This window comes from Chinchilla lanigera, unplaced genomic scaffold (genome assembly GCF_000276665.1).
Source record: "Chinchilla lanigera isolate Chin_1 unplaced genomic scaffold, ChiLan1.0 scaffold00078, whole genome shotgun sequence".
Lineage (NCBI taxonomy): Eukaryota > Metazoa > Chordata > Mammalia > Rodentia > Chinchillidae > Chinchilla > Chinchilla lanigera.
This window is the reverse complement of record NW_004955479.1, coordinates 7,653,066-7,670,338: the sequence shown is the minus strand read 5'-3', so window position 1 is coordinate 7,670,338 and position 17,273 is coordinate 7,653,066. Positions and strand designations below refer to the sequence as shown.

Genomic DNA, 17,273 nt, shown 5'->3' with positions numbered 1-17,273 from the left:
AAGCATTGTTAATTTCCTATCACTTTGTTTGTAACTCTGTATTGTCTGTACTGTTCTTTTGCTATTTTGTAAAATGTTGTCTGTCTGTTAATGTTTTCCTCTTTTTATTTTTAAAATAAAAAAAAGAAATAGCAAGTCATTTGGTCAAAGAGGTGACAGTATTTGGAACTTTGGTTTAGTACATAAACTAAACATTGCTCGATTTGGGGGGAACCTAAAATTTTTCAAGTGACATCTTAATGTCAGGAATTGATAGTGTTACTGTGAAATTTATAATATACGTATTTTTCTAACTAAAAATTTCTTTCTCATTAGAATTCAAATAATTCATTATGTAACCATCACTTAAAGAATTTTCAACATTATTTCTATTATTATGTATTGTTTGCAGAAAATAAATATGGAAAAAATAATATTTTATTATCCTATGCATGGTTCTAAGCACTTGCCCATATTGACTGGCTTAATTCTTTGACATCTACATGAGACAAATACCATTTCTACCATTTTACTGATGCAGAGACTGAGGACAAAAGAGAATAATAATCTGTCTAGGATCAGGAGGAGTTGAGAAATGTTTTGGTCAGGGATTGCACATGGTTTTTCATTTGAGTATGTAAGAAGTGGTAGGACTGACTGATCGGATAGCTTCCATTTTCTTTGCCGACTTCTCATTCCTTTGTAAAATCATATCCCATATAAATTATTAAAAATAGTATTTTACATGGATACCATTCATTTAGACTTCAAACTGTATTCATATGAATTGCTAAGGCCACATTGTGAGTAGGCATGAAGGAAGCGAGGAATGAAGGGAAGGAAAGAAGGAGGGAGGGTGGGAGAGAAGGGGAGAGAGAGAGATCCAAAAATAAATAGATAAAGAGGATTAGCACAGATATGCAGCTTCTGTGGCTCAGACCAGTGCTCCTTCCTCCAGGCTGTGCCATCTCAGTGGGCTCAGTAGTTGTTAATGAGATCAGATGTCTATGGTCTCATTAGTGAATTCGTGCTATGTTCACATTTTAGGAAAAATCAAGAAAACACAATGTTAAAGGGCTCACCATTCCATTCCAGGGAAGTATTCTAAATGCTGTGTGACTGATTATATTCATTTGCAAGTTACTGTTTTATAAGTCATCTACACTGTTTGATAAATTTTTTAGAAGTTTATACTTATTGGTAATTGGGTAAACAACTGCACAAATAAGGTAAGAAACTCATTGCAAGTTGAAAATACATAAAACATTTAACTACCAAACATTAAATTTGGAGAATATAATATGCAAGAGATAGCAAGAAGAGGAAACTTTCTAATACAAAATAGAAGTTAAATCCAATAGCTCCTGAGAAAAAAATTCCAGGAAGGAGGCCTGCACAGAGAAGATAGGTTCCAAGAAAATGGATTGGTGTCAGGTGAATTTGTCAAGAGGGAGAAGAATAATCTATGAATGTGAAGGGGACATCTAAAGGTTGTTAGAAAAAAACAAAGTCTGTAGATAGCAAGGCTAGATGGAAGAAGAAAGCATCTAGGTGGTGATCCTCTCCTACTCTGACACCTGGAATTATATAAAAATTAATGAGTGAAAGCTAAAGTGAGCCACAGCTATTAAAAGAAAAGATGAAAGCTTTCAAGAGAAACAGAGTTTTAAAAAGACTACATTTCCTGCATCCTGCTGCTGTTCCAATGTTACACTCGTCAGAGTAAATCAGGGGACTTTTATGATCTGAGCAGATTAGGATTTCCCATTGCTCAGATCATTGAGAGGTTCCCAATGGCAGCCCACATTGATATGTGCTTGGGCAGAGGTGGCAGAGGCAAAGGAATTAAAAAGGACAACTGCTTCAGAGCTGAATTGAAGTTGAGATAAAGTAAAACTCTGAACATTCTAGCTGGGATGTTCTCCCTTGCCATTTATAGTTCATCTTGAACAATAGCTGTCATGCTTCAAGACGTTTACATTTTTCTCTATTAACTGCCATTCTGTGTAGCCAGTATTGGATATTCACCCTATTGACTTTTATTTATTTAGCTGCTATGTACATTGCCTAACTTGGATACTCATCATTTACCTTCTAATGTACATAATAAAGCACATCTTCTTCCTATATGTACATCAGGCTTATTTTCATGTAAAAGATATTATTCTATCAAAAATGACCTTGTATGGATTACATCTTCTTATCACACACAATGTACTTTCAATCTACTATTCTTCCCTAGAGAAAAATAAGCCCAAGGTCTATCTTACTAAAACTTTATTAACATTGTTTTCTAAATCTTTGTAGGCAGTGCTGGTACACCTGTCACTTTCAATGAAAATGGAGATGCACCTGGACGTTATGATATCTTCCAGTATCAAATTACCAACAAAAGTGCAGAATACAAAGTCATTGGGCACTGGACCAATCAGCTTCACCTAAAAGCAAGTATCAATATAAATGTACATTAATGTACTTACTTTTTCAGTGCATAACTTAAGCCTCTGTAGAGAAGTTCCCTAAAATCTACAAGGACTTAGTGAAATCTCTTTTTTTAAAAAATTGATGATACACTTAGAGAAATGTACCCTTCTCAGAAAACTCACTTGCTTAAGTTCTTGCACGCTTCTTGTGTGTATGTGTCAGTCATGTGGTGGCCTTGCCTGAATGTTTAGTGAATTATAAAGTTAGGACTTAAAATGAAAGTGTGTATAATCTTTGGCACATCATGAGACCTTATTGCTACACCTGACTGATGGAAGTGAAACATGCTCCTTATATTTCTATTACCTCTTTCAGTTGCAACACTGGGGAAGGTCACTGTAGCCAAGGGGATGGAAATTGTTAAGTTTACTTAGCTGACCCTGGGGCTTCTGTGTCGAAGTCCAGTACTCTTGAGGGCCAAACAATGCAACTCCTGCAAATGGCCATGTGAGGGCAACTTGGAGAGCTTAGCACCAACCAGAATATCCAGCCCTGGAATGGTACATTTCCTTGCCAGGGGTTCCTCACCTCCACCAAGAGCTCCATTTCTTCCTGCTGGGATCTGGCAGTTATGAGTGTGTGTGGCACTCAGGAACCCTGGCAAGAGCTTCATTAGGTGCTCTTCCCAAAGAAGCTTCCCTAAGCCAGGTATCTCAGAGGACTTTGGAGAGAGCTGCCCAGTACCTGTAACCACCAATCACAAGGAACAGGAAGTCATGCTGGAACAAGAAGTCATGCTGTTTGATGGATAAGAGAGGTCCAGGAACCCATACGACACAGGACCCAGGCCTGAGAGGGGTTAAAGATGGTGTAAGACAGAGTTTAGGAAGGGTTTGAGCAGCATGTTTTTATTTCCAGGCAAGGACTTACTTCATACTTTAACAGCTCCGGCTCTATGAATTCATGCTGGCTCATTTAGCTATGGGCCATGGCCTAGAGTCTCGGCCAGGGATTGTAGTTCAGCCATACAGCCACCTCTTCTACAGAAACATAGGAGTATTTGCAGGAATGTAGGGCCAAGGAATCTACAACAGCAGCAATCCTTTCTCTGCAGGCAGTATGATGTTTTTAAAATGTTTCCCCTCAACTAGGAACATATTCTTCCAGTGTTCTGTTATTGCGGTATATAATTAATTCAGTCTTTCTCCTAATGAAAGCCTCTCCTCTTCCTGATTTTCAAAGTATGGAAATCATATGAGAGTGTGCTTGTGCTTTCTTGTTTTGAACCCATTCAAACACCAAAAAATGGTATTTTAATACATGTTTTGCTGTTCTGTGTCCAAATAAATTGCCCCCTCAATAATATATTTTTTGCAACATCAATCACCCATGTTCTCACCAAAGAAGTAGATGATGAGAAATAACAAAAGTAGAGCATGGCTTATTGTTCCTCCGAGGTGACTCACTGATAATTATCACACATTGCATCAGCCGTGCAGAGACAGCTTATGTTCTGAGCTACTGTAATGAGGATGGCTCTGTATCTATGGTTTACTACACGCAGCTGCCTCCTGAGACCTCACCCGTTGTTCCGCAACCCAAATTTATTTATTGAAACATAGCTTTAAAAATTCCACAGGTTCTTAATAATGTGAAAATCAATAGCTTTTTGATAAACTCTCTTTTGAAGGTAGGTTTATGTGAAATAAAATTACCCAGCATGAGAGAAAATTTGATAAGGGTGACAACCGGGAAAATATTTTTACCTGACTTTTACAGATGCTAAAATACCTATTACATTCTTAGGATTGGAGATTTACATAACAAAATCCAATGTTTCAGAAATATTTCCACTAACACGTTAGTACCAAGATACTTAAAATAATTATACACACAAATACAAACACACATCTCTCTGTGTATGCATAATGCATATTTATTGTAAAAATATTGAATCTCAAGCTGCTCTTTTATGTACATTTAACGGCACATGAAAGTTTTACGTTTATGACTGTGTTATTGTTCATAAAATATATCAAAACAATTTGTAGGAATTATTTCTTATGCATGATTATGGTCGTTTATAACGATATAGTAGTGCTAGTCTTGCTGCAAGAGTAAAAATGTAATTCTCTGAAGAAAACAGTGAATAAGTTTGTGGAAAGGTTGTAAATTGTGGTTTGAATTATGGGGACTATGAGGACAAACCAAATGACTCTCTCTAGGAGGTGGGTCATCTAGTTGCTGGAAGTTGGTGTAGGAAGTGCTTAGAAAACTACTGATGTTGGCAGTTTTGCTTAGATTTTAGGCAAGGCATCAAAAACTTTGCCTTAGTTTTGTTATCTCTAAAGTGGAAATAGTAGTAATAACCATTTTATGTGGTTGTAGTAAGAATTAAATAAAAAAGCACAGCTTGTCTAGTGCCTGGCACAAATGAGATACAGAAACATTACCTTTCATTAACTTATTTCTTGTGGTTCTAGAGGGTCTCTGTGAGATCTGATAGTGAGTGTGGTCAGTTTAAGACGTTTAAGAAGAGGCAACCACTTATTAAGTTCACTTTAGAATGTTCTGATAGCTTTAAAAGAATCATCTAAAATGCTAACCTTTTGTCTCCATTGTGAGTTGTTTCTGCCTTGATATTTGGAAAAACTCTCTGCACTTTCAGACTAAACTTTAAGACAAATACTTACCCCCCCCCAGTGGTAGTAGATGGATAGATATTGTTGCTTATGCAGTTATTTGTGTGTGTATGTGTGCTTTTAAAGCTTTTATTTTTAAACCATGTTTTACTTCCTTTAAAACAAATTTTAAAATTCTACTTTAATTAACTAGTAGTTTTATATATTTATATATACATACACATGGGTTACAATGTGTTGCTTTGGAATATATTTATAGTATATGTAGAATGATTAAAGCAAGCTAATGAGCAAACCCATCATGTCACATAATCACTTTTAAGTGAACATTTAAAATCTACTCTTTTAGCAATTTTGAAATATGCAGTGCAGCATTGTTATAGTCACCATTCTATGATCAAAGGGTACAAAATCTCAGGTAGACCGAAGGGATAGGCAATTATTTTTTAATGGCTTAGATAAGTGTATTCAGTGCTCATATGATGTGCTGGGGGTGGGACTAGAGTGGATATGTGATGCCTGGTCTCAGGCACTCACAGTAGGGAAGAGGAGGTAGTGTAAGGAGACAGGTCACTGATGAAGGTGTGCCCACGATGTACAATGACAAGGCAAGGAGAGGTTCCCACTGGTATAGAAGGGAAAGCGGGGATACTGAGAAGAACATTTATTCTCCAGTCATGCTCTTTCTCCTTATTGTGTTAAGCCAGACTTATGATTGATTTCACATTCTTAATGGTAAGTATTTATCAGCCATTTATTGGAATGAATTCTGCTTATTTTCAAAGAGGCAGTTTTTCTGGCCGAATTCAACCAGAGGATAATTTTGCACAGAGGATAAATGTGGTTAGACATGTTTGAGTATAGCAAAATTTCCCTAAATGTATTTTAGTGAAATGAATTAATTTCTAAAACAAATAGATGATTCCTGAAAAATGTCTGAGGTATAATGTATCCTCAGTAGCACTGCCTTTATTTTTCCAAATATTGCTTCTTTTTCTTTTGTGTGGAATAAACCTATGTTTTTAATTTATCAATGACAATCAGTTGGCATAATTTGTTTATTTTGTTTTAGGCTTTCTATTCAATAATATTGGCCTACACATGAAATGTGTATTGTCTACCTGAGAATGAATTTGATGAATTAGCCCTCTGTTTTGATGTGGCTGAATCTATCAAGAGACAGGTGGTCCTTATTAGCGATTACAAAACATATTGTAACCTCCAGCTTCGGAGTAAACAGAAGAGCCCGAACTGCAAGCAGAACAGTCATATGCTGCTTTGAGTCCACAGAGAGAAGTGGATTGAGGTTACCGGATGGGCTGAAAATAACTCAGGGCTCACTTGTGTGTGCTTTCAACCAGAACCACATTTTCTGAGGAATGAGACACAGTTTTTTTTTTTTTTTTTGCTGTTTTGTTATTGTGTTTACTTCCCTTTTTAGTCTAGTGAATAATTTCAAGATAAATAGTAATATGATTATTTAATAGAGTCTCAACCACAACTATTAATTTTACAATATCAATTTGAGGCTGACATGGAGGTTAAAGGTCTTCACTGAGACTGATTTGATTTTTTTGAGTGAGTCACTCCATAGAAGATTACCTTTTGATGAAGTCCTGAACACTGAGCTTCAGTTTTCTTCCTTGTTAGATGAGGAAATAGATGGGCTTATTAGGGCTATTAATTGCACTGTAATATAGTGTCCCAGAAGAAGACCTCAGAAGTAGAAAGTTGCTGGAACTCTGGATGCCCTTTCATCAGCTGTATAGCTTTGGGCACACTGCTTTTACTTTTAGTCTCAGGTGCTAACTCAGCAGAAAACAGAAATATCTTCAAAGAGTTCCAACTTCAAAGAGTTCCTAAGATAATAACACCCATACAAATTGTACATACAAAGATCCTATGACATAGCTTGACACAGATTAAGTGACAAGAGAATATGTTAGTAATTTTTGTTTTGTTGCCTTGCCAGTGTAACCAGTATACCACAAATGGGTGTTTCAATATGAAATCATATAGAAGCAGTGCATGAAAAGTGTTTTTTGGCTTTTATCTTGGTGTTCTGACTAGAGAGTAGCTGTAAAAATAAGTTTCTAGATGCTGATAACTTGTCTTTGCCAATTTAATAAGCTCAAAGTGTGCTTTTATATGAAAAACAACTGTGAACTCCATGATTTGAATACTTTGGGAACAACCAGAAACTTGAACAATCTTTTTAACGACATGTAGACCCATGACACCAGCCTTTCTTATGTACCTGTACTATAGCATGGTATTTTAATTACATGTATGGCTTGTCTTTTAGATGTTAAAAACATGCAAACTGTATCAGAACCTCTTCTACTTGCTGAGAATCTAAAAAGCGAGAATTCCTAGTCTCATCACCTCCCTCAGGGGTTTATTGTTTGGAATAAATGTCAGCAGGTTTACCCAAAATCATTAGTCTCACTAATTTAAAACAGGAGCAAATTTGATATCACAAAGGATAGTTGTTATAGTTTGTGTCTGGATGTCCCCCCAAGGCCTCATGTATTCATGGGTGGCTTTTAGAGTTTATGACTGAGCCATGATCCAATGCTGGGATTATAGGTGTGAGTACTGCACCCACTCTGGGACAGATAGTTTGCATATGTAAAGGAGAGAAAGAGGCTGCTTGCCACCACTCCTCTCTTTTGATCTTGCTATCTTGCATCCCCATGAAATGTTGCCCTCTGCCATGTGCCACTCTGCCTTGGAGCCAGCCAAGTATGAACTGAAACCTCCACAAACAGTGAGTTAAATAAACCTTTCCTTCCTTAATTTTAGGTGTAGGCATTTTGTCTCAGCAATGAGGGAAAAGTAACCAAGACAATAGTAAAGTAGTTTTGAACTAGCAGTAGAATGAATGGAGTTGAAAGAGTCTTTGAGGGGAGACGTGGATGTTTTGACTTTCAAGGGTTATGCATTTTCTTTTTGTCTCTATTTCCCACACTGTTTGCAAAGTTGTTTGCATTTGAAAATGCTTTTTCATATTTTCTCTATGTATTTATGTAAGAATATGTAAAAATATAAGACTTACATAAAACACTCCCTTTCCTACAAGCATGAATGTGTCTATGCTCCTTTTCTCTCATTGCTGAGACAAAATACCTGACACTCGAAATTAAAGAAGGAAAAGTTTATTTACCTCACAGTCTGTGGAGCTTTCAGTCTGTTATCAGCTGGCTGCAAGGCATCATGGCATGGCACAGAGGCAACACTTCAAGGCAGCAGAAGACAGCAAAAGCAGCAAGAGGGAGGAACAAGCCTCTTTTCCTCCTTACACTACAAGCAGAATACCCCTGGGGGAGCAGATATACACAACCTGCATGCCCTCCTCTTGCACAGCATGAGGATGTATACAAAGTAAGGACCCTGGCTCCCTGCTCAGTCACTTAATTAAACTTCTGAACTTCTCAAATTCACATGATGTAACAACATTAACAATCCATCCCTTGTCAACTTGGCAACCAGATACATTTCTTTAAACCAGTTTCCAGATACAAAGACATGCTTATTCTTAACATTTTACAACTTGAATATTATACCACAGGTTTAACAATCCTTAAGAACCAGTACTAAGTCTATCAACATTATATTACATTAGAATCATAACATTCTGACCCTGGGCTCCCAAAGACTCATGCAGATCCCTTTAGAGAAAAGACATTTAGTCCATCTTCAAGAGTTGCCAAAGTCCTAATAGTTTCAGCATTGCTGAAAAGTCCAAGTCTTTTGTCTCCTCTGAAATTTAAGGCAAACTCTTAGTTGCAAGCTCCTGTACAAATGAAAACAAAGTTAGATACTTCCAACATTCAATGGAACAAGATAAACATTTTCATCCCAAAAGTTACAAAGAGGGGGATACAAAGGACTGGGACAAACGCAGGTCCAAAATGCAGCAGGGCAAACATTAAGACCCGTAGTTCCATGTCCAGCATCTGAGGCAATCTGTGGCACATTGTGAGCTCCAAAGGGCTTATATGCCTCCACCCTTATGGCACTTCTGGTGGTTACAGGTCTCATGGTTGCTCTGTTAGACATGTTTTGCTCCCTCCTTGCAGTTTTCCTTAGATGAGGCATGTTCCTGACTTTTCCAAACTTCTGGGGTCTCCAGGGCACATTCATAGTTTCACACACTGCCCTTGCAGGAGCATACTGCCTGACCACCTAAGCTTTCTGAAATCAGGGTGGGAGCCTTTTTAACTTTACAACTCTTACATTCTGCATGCCCCTAAAACCAGCATCACCTGGATGATGCCACGGTCTGCTGCCAGCTACAGCAGTATCCAGGCTGTCCTCTCTCTTCACTGTAGGTGTCCAGTGCTGGATCACTGGGAACTGTGAATCAAATTCTGAGGAACAAATTTTGTATGCCACCATCATAATGGAACATGGTGCACTCTGGCTTTTTTCTCAGAGCAAAGCCTTTCACTTTTGCAGGTTTGAAGTTGCAAAGGGTGGAGACTTGCTGCTTCTTGTGGTGCCCTCAGGCCATCTTTTATATTCTGTTCCTTCTCAACACTCAAAATCTCCTCAGCTCTACCTTCGTAGTCCACAACTTTACTGGAGCTTCCTTTCTGGCCAAACTTGCAACATTTTAAATCATCCTGCTGGGCTCTTTGCTCTTGATTCACAACATAAATCTGGCTAAAAGCCCCCAACAATAGCCATACCATTGGACATTCAACTGCCTTGAAACTTCTTCTGCCAGATTAATTAATCTACTGCCCTTAATCTTGGTCTCAGGCAAAGTCTCTGGACACGAGCAAAATGCAGGCAAACTTTTTGCCAAGTCATAACACACATCATCTGGAGTTCAACAACCAATGAGGTCCTTCTTCCTAGAGGAAACCTCCTGAGTCTTTACCAGCAAGATTTCTATCAGCCGTCTGGTCTTCTGAGCTCTGACCAGAATCTCCCATACAGAACAGCAAAAGGCATTCCAGCACTTCACTTTCAGGCAACATCTCTGAACCTTTCCATACTCTTCCCACAAGCCATTTTCAAAGGCTGTTGAACCACATGGTCAGGTACAGTCACAGCAATCACCTCACTTCACTGATACCAAATTCTGTCTTTGTTACTTTTCCGTTATTGCTCAGACAAAATACTTGACAATGAAAATTAAAGAAGGGAAGGTTTATTTAGCTCACAGTTTGTGGAGGTTTCAGTTCATAATCAGCTGGCTCCAAGGCAGGGTGGCATGGCACGGAGGCAACACTACAAGGTGGCAGAAGACAGAAAAATTGAGGAGCGAGTCTTTTTCCCTCCTTTATATTGTAAGCAGGCTATCCATGGGGGATGTAACACTCACACGATCTCCATGCCCTCCTCTTGTACAGGATGAGGATGATTACAAAGACCCTGGCTCCCTGCTGAGTCCTTTAATTAAACTTCTAAACTTCTCAAATTGACACAATGTATTAACCATAAAAGTGAGTCAATTCCCGGAGACTTTTCTCTACATTCTATTAGAACTATAATGCTACTCTATTTCCTGCCTTTCAACTCTATTCTTTGGTGGGTTTCCTTTCCTTATGAAAGTTTATTCACATTCAAAACCATGCCTTTACCTATCAGCTGCTAGTTTATTCCTTTCAAAAACTTACAGTGGTGTCATTGCTTACATTTCTGTTTATGGGCTAACAAGTTTTTTTAAATTTATATTTTGATATGTTGAGCAATTTTTTTTAAGAAATAAAAGAAGGAAAACTTATTAACAAACAGATATCCATTTACAGAACAGCATAAGAACAATACAAACAAAACAGAGTTACAGACAAAGTTGGAGGAAATTAACAATGGTTGTTGTATTACTTATTGATATCTTCAAAGTGGTTTCTCAAGAAAACAGAGACATACAAGATTGATCAAACAAGTAATCATTAACTGTTCCTTTCTGTAGAACAATAGAAGACAGTAGTACAACTATGTTAGCTATCCTGTATATACATACGCACATAATTGACCCTTTTGCTTCTCTTTTCCCACACGTTTCCCTTTACTTTTGAGCATTTTCCTTTCATTTCACAATGTCTATCATACCTCCAAGTTTTTATTATTGTTGATCAAATGTTAACACGATTAGTTTTCAGATATGTTTTGCCAAACCCAAAGTAGATGCACATGGATAGTATCCTGATCCTTTCTATACACTAGCTGAATGTGAACAATAGGGCAAGATTCTTAAGAAATGACTTCATGCACATATTTATTCAGTGACTCCTCCTTTCTGCCAGGCAAAATGATAAGCCATTGAGAAGTACACAGTTCATTAAGATTTACTTAGAGAACTGTAAAATGAAATTCAAATTAGATGTTAAAGTAATTTAGTGGCAAGTAATTATTGGAAGAACATATGGAGCACAGAAATAGCATCTATCCCTCTATCCACCATCCCTCCTTCCCTCCATCCACATATATCTCTTGGTCTAGAGGCTGGGGAATTGGGAAGCTGTCTTGGTTATTTTTCTCTTGTTGCTGAGACAAAATACCTGATGCTCAAAATTAGGGAAGGAGAGGTTTATTTAGCTCACAGTTTCTGGAGGTTTCAGTCCATACTTGGCTGGCTCTAAGGCAGAGTGGCACATGGCAGAGGGCAACAGTTCATGGCAGTAGAAAATAGAAAGCACAGCAAGAGCAAAAAGGAGGAGCAGCAGAGAGCAAGCCTCTTTCCCTCCCTTGTATCAAATGCAAGCAACCCTCCCCAGGGTGGGTGTAGCAGTCACACCCATAATCCCACCATGATATTTTGAAATAATCACAAACTCCAGGAGCCCACTGCATTGACTGCATGAGGCTTTGGGGGGACATCCAGACACAAACCACAACAAAAGTGCTGGGGTCTAGCTGATTTGCAGCATTTCACTTAAGACAGATCAGGGAGAGGAGGGCAGGCTACCCCTACTTCCACTCTCAGAGCAGCAAGAAAATGAAGAGCAAAGAACTTGTTCTACTTCGCTTTATATCTTTAGTGTTTAGTACATTATGAATCTCACTACATGTTCAATGGATGAATTAAATCAAAATATTAATATATCACTATTTTCACGGGACATAAATGTGAGTTGACCCTAAGATATAGTATCAACATGTAACCAAGGAGCTCACTATGGTAAGTGTAGCTCTAGGTGAAATCGTCAAAGTAGCCAAGGAAAAACTAGTTACAGAATCCATACACTGAAGCCAGGTATATGTCAAAAGGAAGTCCAAAATTACATAAAAGATCAAGGGAAATGAACATTTGTTAACCAGATAAATTCTACTGGGATTATTATTACTATTACCACTGGCTTTTATTCCTATCGATGCTACTTGCAGACTGGAGGTCCTTACAATTTCTGAATAGTTCCTTATACCTACCTTTGAGATCTGCAACCGGCCTACACAGGACTTCATAATACAAGTTGTAACTGTGACAACTACATGAAGTCTATCACCTGTATTTTCATTGGGAGATAGAAAAGTTTTTCTTAAGGAACTCCGTAATCTTGAACTGTTAGAATAGAGAGCAATCTAATCAGGGAATACTATGGGAAATGTGTAAATGTGACTTGAAGTTAAATTTTAAAAGGCCTCAAATGCTATGAGAACATGTTAGATATGCTTTAGGATACAGTAAATATATCAAGAGAGGGGCTCAATTTTGAACTTTAGGATGAAAATTTATATTGGCTGGAGAAAAAATTTCCATGAATTACATGAAGCCCATAATTAAGAATCAATTTCTTCTTTACTCTAATCTAAATGATAAATTTTCCCTCCCTATTCAATACTTTATTGCAGTCTTCATTCATGAATTATTTAAAGGAACTTATAAGGGTATTTATTGCAGTATGATAAATACATGAACAATCAAGTGCAGCAATGAGGAAGAAGGAGTAGAGTGATTTAGTGAATTTTAGTAGTCATCAGGTGTTATTTTTCTCATCAAAATATTAATAATCGATAGATTCATCCATGCTATGCAATAGAGTAAGTGACATGATCATATTACTATTTTAAGAGTGCATAACTATGCCATATCACAGCCGATTGAATCTGATTGGGGATTGAGAAGCTAAATTCAGTTATCTGGATCCAGCTGGAGCTAGATTCCTGGGGCAATGTATTAGTTAGTGTCTTGGGAATCTACTAGTCTATTAAGTGAAAAATAGAGCACAGAAATTATCATTACCAGTACAAAAATAGGGAAAAGCACAAGGGCCTAATTAGTGACTTAAATAATAATGAAATAACACAGGAAAAGAAAGTAAAACTAAAAAATAATAGAGTTCAAATTGAGAAAGGCAAATCAACAAATATTCTGTAATGTAAAGAAGGGCATATTAATTGGAAAATATCTCATTAAACCAGCACCAAAGAAAGGTAAAGGAAAATGTTCTTCTAGACTATTATGGAAATAATAAAGTAATAAAAATAATGGTATTTATAACCCTAATTTAACCTGAGAAGGAGTAGAGTAAGTGCATTTTAAACATGGTGGGTAGAATAAATAAGGTTAAAATAAGGTTATAAACATAAAATGATACTCTAGAATAGAAGTATAATTGATAAAAGTTATCCCTTTAGTAGACTTATTAAAATATATAGGAAGTCTATATCCTATGGTACTTTTAAAACCTCAAAGGACCATTGGAATTGTGTAAAACATACAATATACACAAGAATTACAACTAAGAACTGAAGAGTATTATATTTGAATAAAATATGTAACCCCCATCTGTACATAGAGGTCAGTCTCTGGTAAGAATATGAAACAAAAAGGAATTAAGTTATTAAGTCTGTGGGCTGAAGCAAAGGTTTAATATAACATCTTTTTGTAAAGCTTTCAATGTTTGAGGCAAATGGAGAGAAGCTGCAATCCTTCCCAAGTCCCTGCTCAATTTTACTGACGTCACAGATTCCTCATCTCCAAGTACAGCTGCACAAGTGTGCAGTCTTTCCCAAAAAGTATTCTTTTCTGAAGGGTTCAATTTCTGTCTTCAGTTCTGAGGCTAGACTTCTCCCTTAACACACAGCCTGAAAGGAGCTCAGAGTTAATGTACAAGGCATAACCAGGAATTAGGAGACTGCTTTTCAGGAGGATTTGTGTTTTATTACTCAATAGTTAGGACCTCAGTTTCCATGTTTATAAAATGAAGTGTTTGATAAATTTAGTCATTAAATTTTCTTTAAGATCTATTGTTTTCTAATTGACTATTTCAGACACTGAGAGTTATGTTAGAGTGTATTTCCTTGATTGTTTACTTAGGGTTAAAAGTTATGCTGATGACTTTAAGATCTTAGTCATTTATCTTGATAGAAATGAGGCTACAGTATGCACCTCATAACATTTAAGAATGTGGAGAACTTCTTTCTGTGATGACTAGCCCAACTTATTTATAATTTAGAGTATTTATTTTAAAGAAACATGACCACTTATAGCCTATAAAAACTAAAACACAATGGGAGATGATAATAATGACTTAGTCATTTTGCTGACCTTTGTTTTAATAAAAATATAAGATATCTTTAAAGGGACTGATTTAGTTTTCTCTTGCTCTCACAGAAGCACATTCTTATAACATGCTTTTAAAGAATTTGAGTTCTACTACTGGGGAAACAAGGTTATTCTATCAGATTGATTGCATTCAAAGAGCACTAAGCAGAAATGATTAATATGATTTGTGAAATGATAGTTTCTTTGTACTTGTATTTTTTAAAATTTTATTTTATTAGTGCATGTTTTCAGTACATAAAGTTTGCATTCATCTTAGGGACTAGGAGCACATAAATGATGTCTCTTGATTCTTTTTTATTTCCCTTCTCTACTGACACCCAGCCTCCTCCCTCTCTCTCTAGATTCCCTTACTCCATTTTCATCATTATTGTTATTATTATTATTTTTGTACATGTACCACATATCACAATGAATGTAAATAATACATGTCACAAATATGAACTAAAATGCTAGTTTATTTGAAAGGCATTTTTCTATGAAGATAAAAGAAGAGTTCTGTTCTTTGTCTTTGAAGAGTTAGGAGATGCCATGGTTTAGAGAGCAGCAGGCCACAGGTGGACAATAAATGTTCGCTCAGCTTATTCTTGTTCCCATAAAGTAGAAAAAATAAAATGATTCCAGTTTCCTCTGCACCATCTCATATTTGGTGGCATTCAACTTGTAACTCTGAGACAATCAGTTCACAGCATTTATTGCCCTTTTACCTTGTACACAGTGAACAGTTTTATGTTTGGACGTGGATATATTCGAGCTCAGGTTTGGCTGTTACATCTCAAATCTGTCTTCTTTGAGGGAATGAGGTTATCCCTTTCCTGAGACTCCTGAGAGTTCTGACCACTCTGTATAGATTTTCACATATTTGTAAGTTAAGCTTTTCTCCGGAGATGAGGTCTTGCATCTGCTGCTGGCTGGATAAGCAATTACTGGGCATTTCAGGAAAAACAGAATATTTTCCTATGCTTGAAAATATTGTTAAGAGATAATTGGTGTTGGAAAGTTAATACCATTCAACTATGTTCATGGCATAGCTACTCACAGGACAAAATCTGGTTCACTTTCTAGAGTTTTTGATGACTCTGGACATTACAAGTTGGTCTCTTTTATAATTTTTTTAAAAAAAAAATCTGTTAGAAACCTGAGGCTGAAATAACCTCCAGGATGATAACTGTGCTTCTTGTCCAAGTCAGCATTTTCTCAAAAGCCTCCCCCAGAACACTGGTTCTATAGGCTTTTAAATAACTTCTGTAGGGGCACACAAAGAAGACTTTCTGGTCACATAGGCTTAGGGGCTGTCAGAACAATTGGTTTTGTTTTATTTTCCTGTAAAACAATTTTAGGGCTTTACGCTAATGTACAAGATGACTAATTGAGAGGTGGGCACTGGGTATACCCTTTAATTAATTAACATCAAATTCCTTTTTATCTCAAGAACAATTTACAGCATTAACATTCCTTGAAACTTACTTTGAAAACTGTTGGCTGAAATTGAATTTTTCATATATGTTGACATTTGCATTTATTAACATATTTGATTGTTATAACCATGCAAGTAAGGCACTCACAGAAGGGCATCTACAGAAGGAAAAACAGTAATTACCAACAAGCAGCTCATTTGGAACATTTGGCTTGTAGAAAACCAGAAGAAATTGAGGACCATATACAGGTGACCTTAGTGAACAGCTCTCAGGAATTCTGAAGAGTTGGAATCACGCCAAAGTAGGTAACTGATTTGGCACAGAAAACAATGACTCTCAGGTAAATGGGGGTGCAAAGGAAAGAGAATTTAGGAAAAATGGAGCAACCTTAGAGGAAATCACAGTTAAACTTCATAGATCTAGAATGTTCTGGGCAAAGGACAACAACGCAGAATGTATAAGGGTTTGGGAGTATTTTACTGTGGCAGGAATCAGAAATTTCAAAAATTTCCTGAAGAACAGAGAGTATGGGAAAAGAAATCCTAGAAAGTCTACATAAGAAAAAAATTTTAGAATTGCACCTCAATTTTCAGTGTGGATTTCGTCCCATACCTAGTGTCCACCAATGTAAAGAAATGACATCTGAGCATTAGGAAAATTAATTCTACCAGTCTACAAAAAAAATGGCCTCAGAGATAATAGCCATTTATCAATGCTACTGATCATTCAAATTATTACTGAACAGGTGTGTTTTTAACCCATGGCTTATTTATGAAAAACAACTTTTCAATTCAAGCCATAATCTTTCCTTAGTTTTCTAAGTAACACAAACAAGTTTTGTTTTTACAAACAGTATAGTTTACTTGATAATTTTCTAGAACTCTTAAGGAATTTAAGGATTTAGAGATCTTTTGATTTAGGGATAACAATGTTAAAACTGTATTCAGTAAGACTTGCTCAAACAATAAGTAATAACAGGGTACAAAATAAATATCTTATCATTTAAATTAATTCTTACTAATCCCTTAAATGCTACAATTCAGCATATATCAGCTACTTAGAGGAAGAAATTCAGGAGAAAAAACACTGAGCTTTAGTTCATTTAACAAAGGATGGTCAATCTGGGTGCATTCCAGAAACTAAGCAAATGGAATACCTTTGCTTAGAATAAAGATTACTTCTACCATTTCTATCAAATAAGTTGGCCAATGGTTTTGCCATCCTCAGAGAAAAGCTCTGATGTTTTAATGTCTACTGCCTCTTGTAGGGTTCTGAGGTCATCTCTTTATT

The 17,273-nt window shown here is 36.6% G+C and overlaps 1 protein-coding gene across 5 annotated transcripts in view; it reads left to right on the top strand.

Annotated features, from left to right (window-relative positions):
- Grm8 (glutamate receptor, metabotropic 8) overlaps window positions 1-17,273 on the top strand; it is a 759,406-nt gene that overhangs the window by 609,604 nt on the left and 132,529 nt on the right. For all 5 annotated transcript variants that reach the window (XM_005402350.1, XM_005402351.1, XM_005402349.1 and 2 more), the window contains exon 8: window positions 2,287-2,423. In XM_005402350.1, coding sequence (XP_005402407.1) covers window positions 2,287-2,423 — 137 coding nt within the window. The remainder of the gene's footprint in view (window positions 1-2,286; window positions 2,424-17,273) is intronic.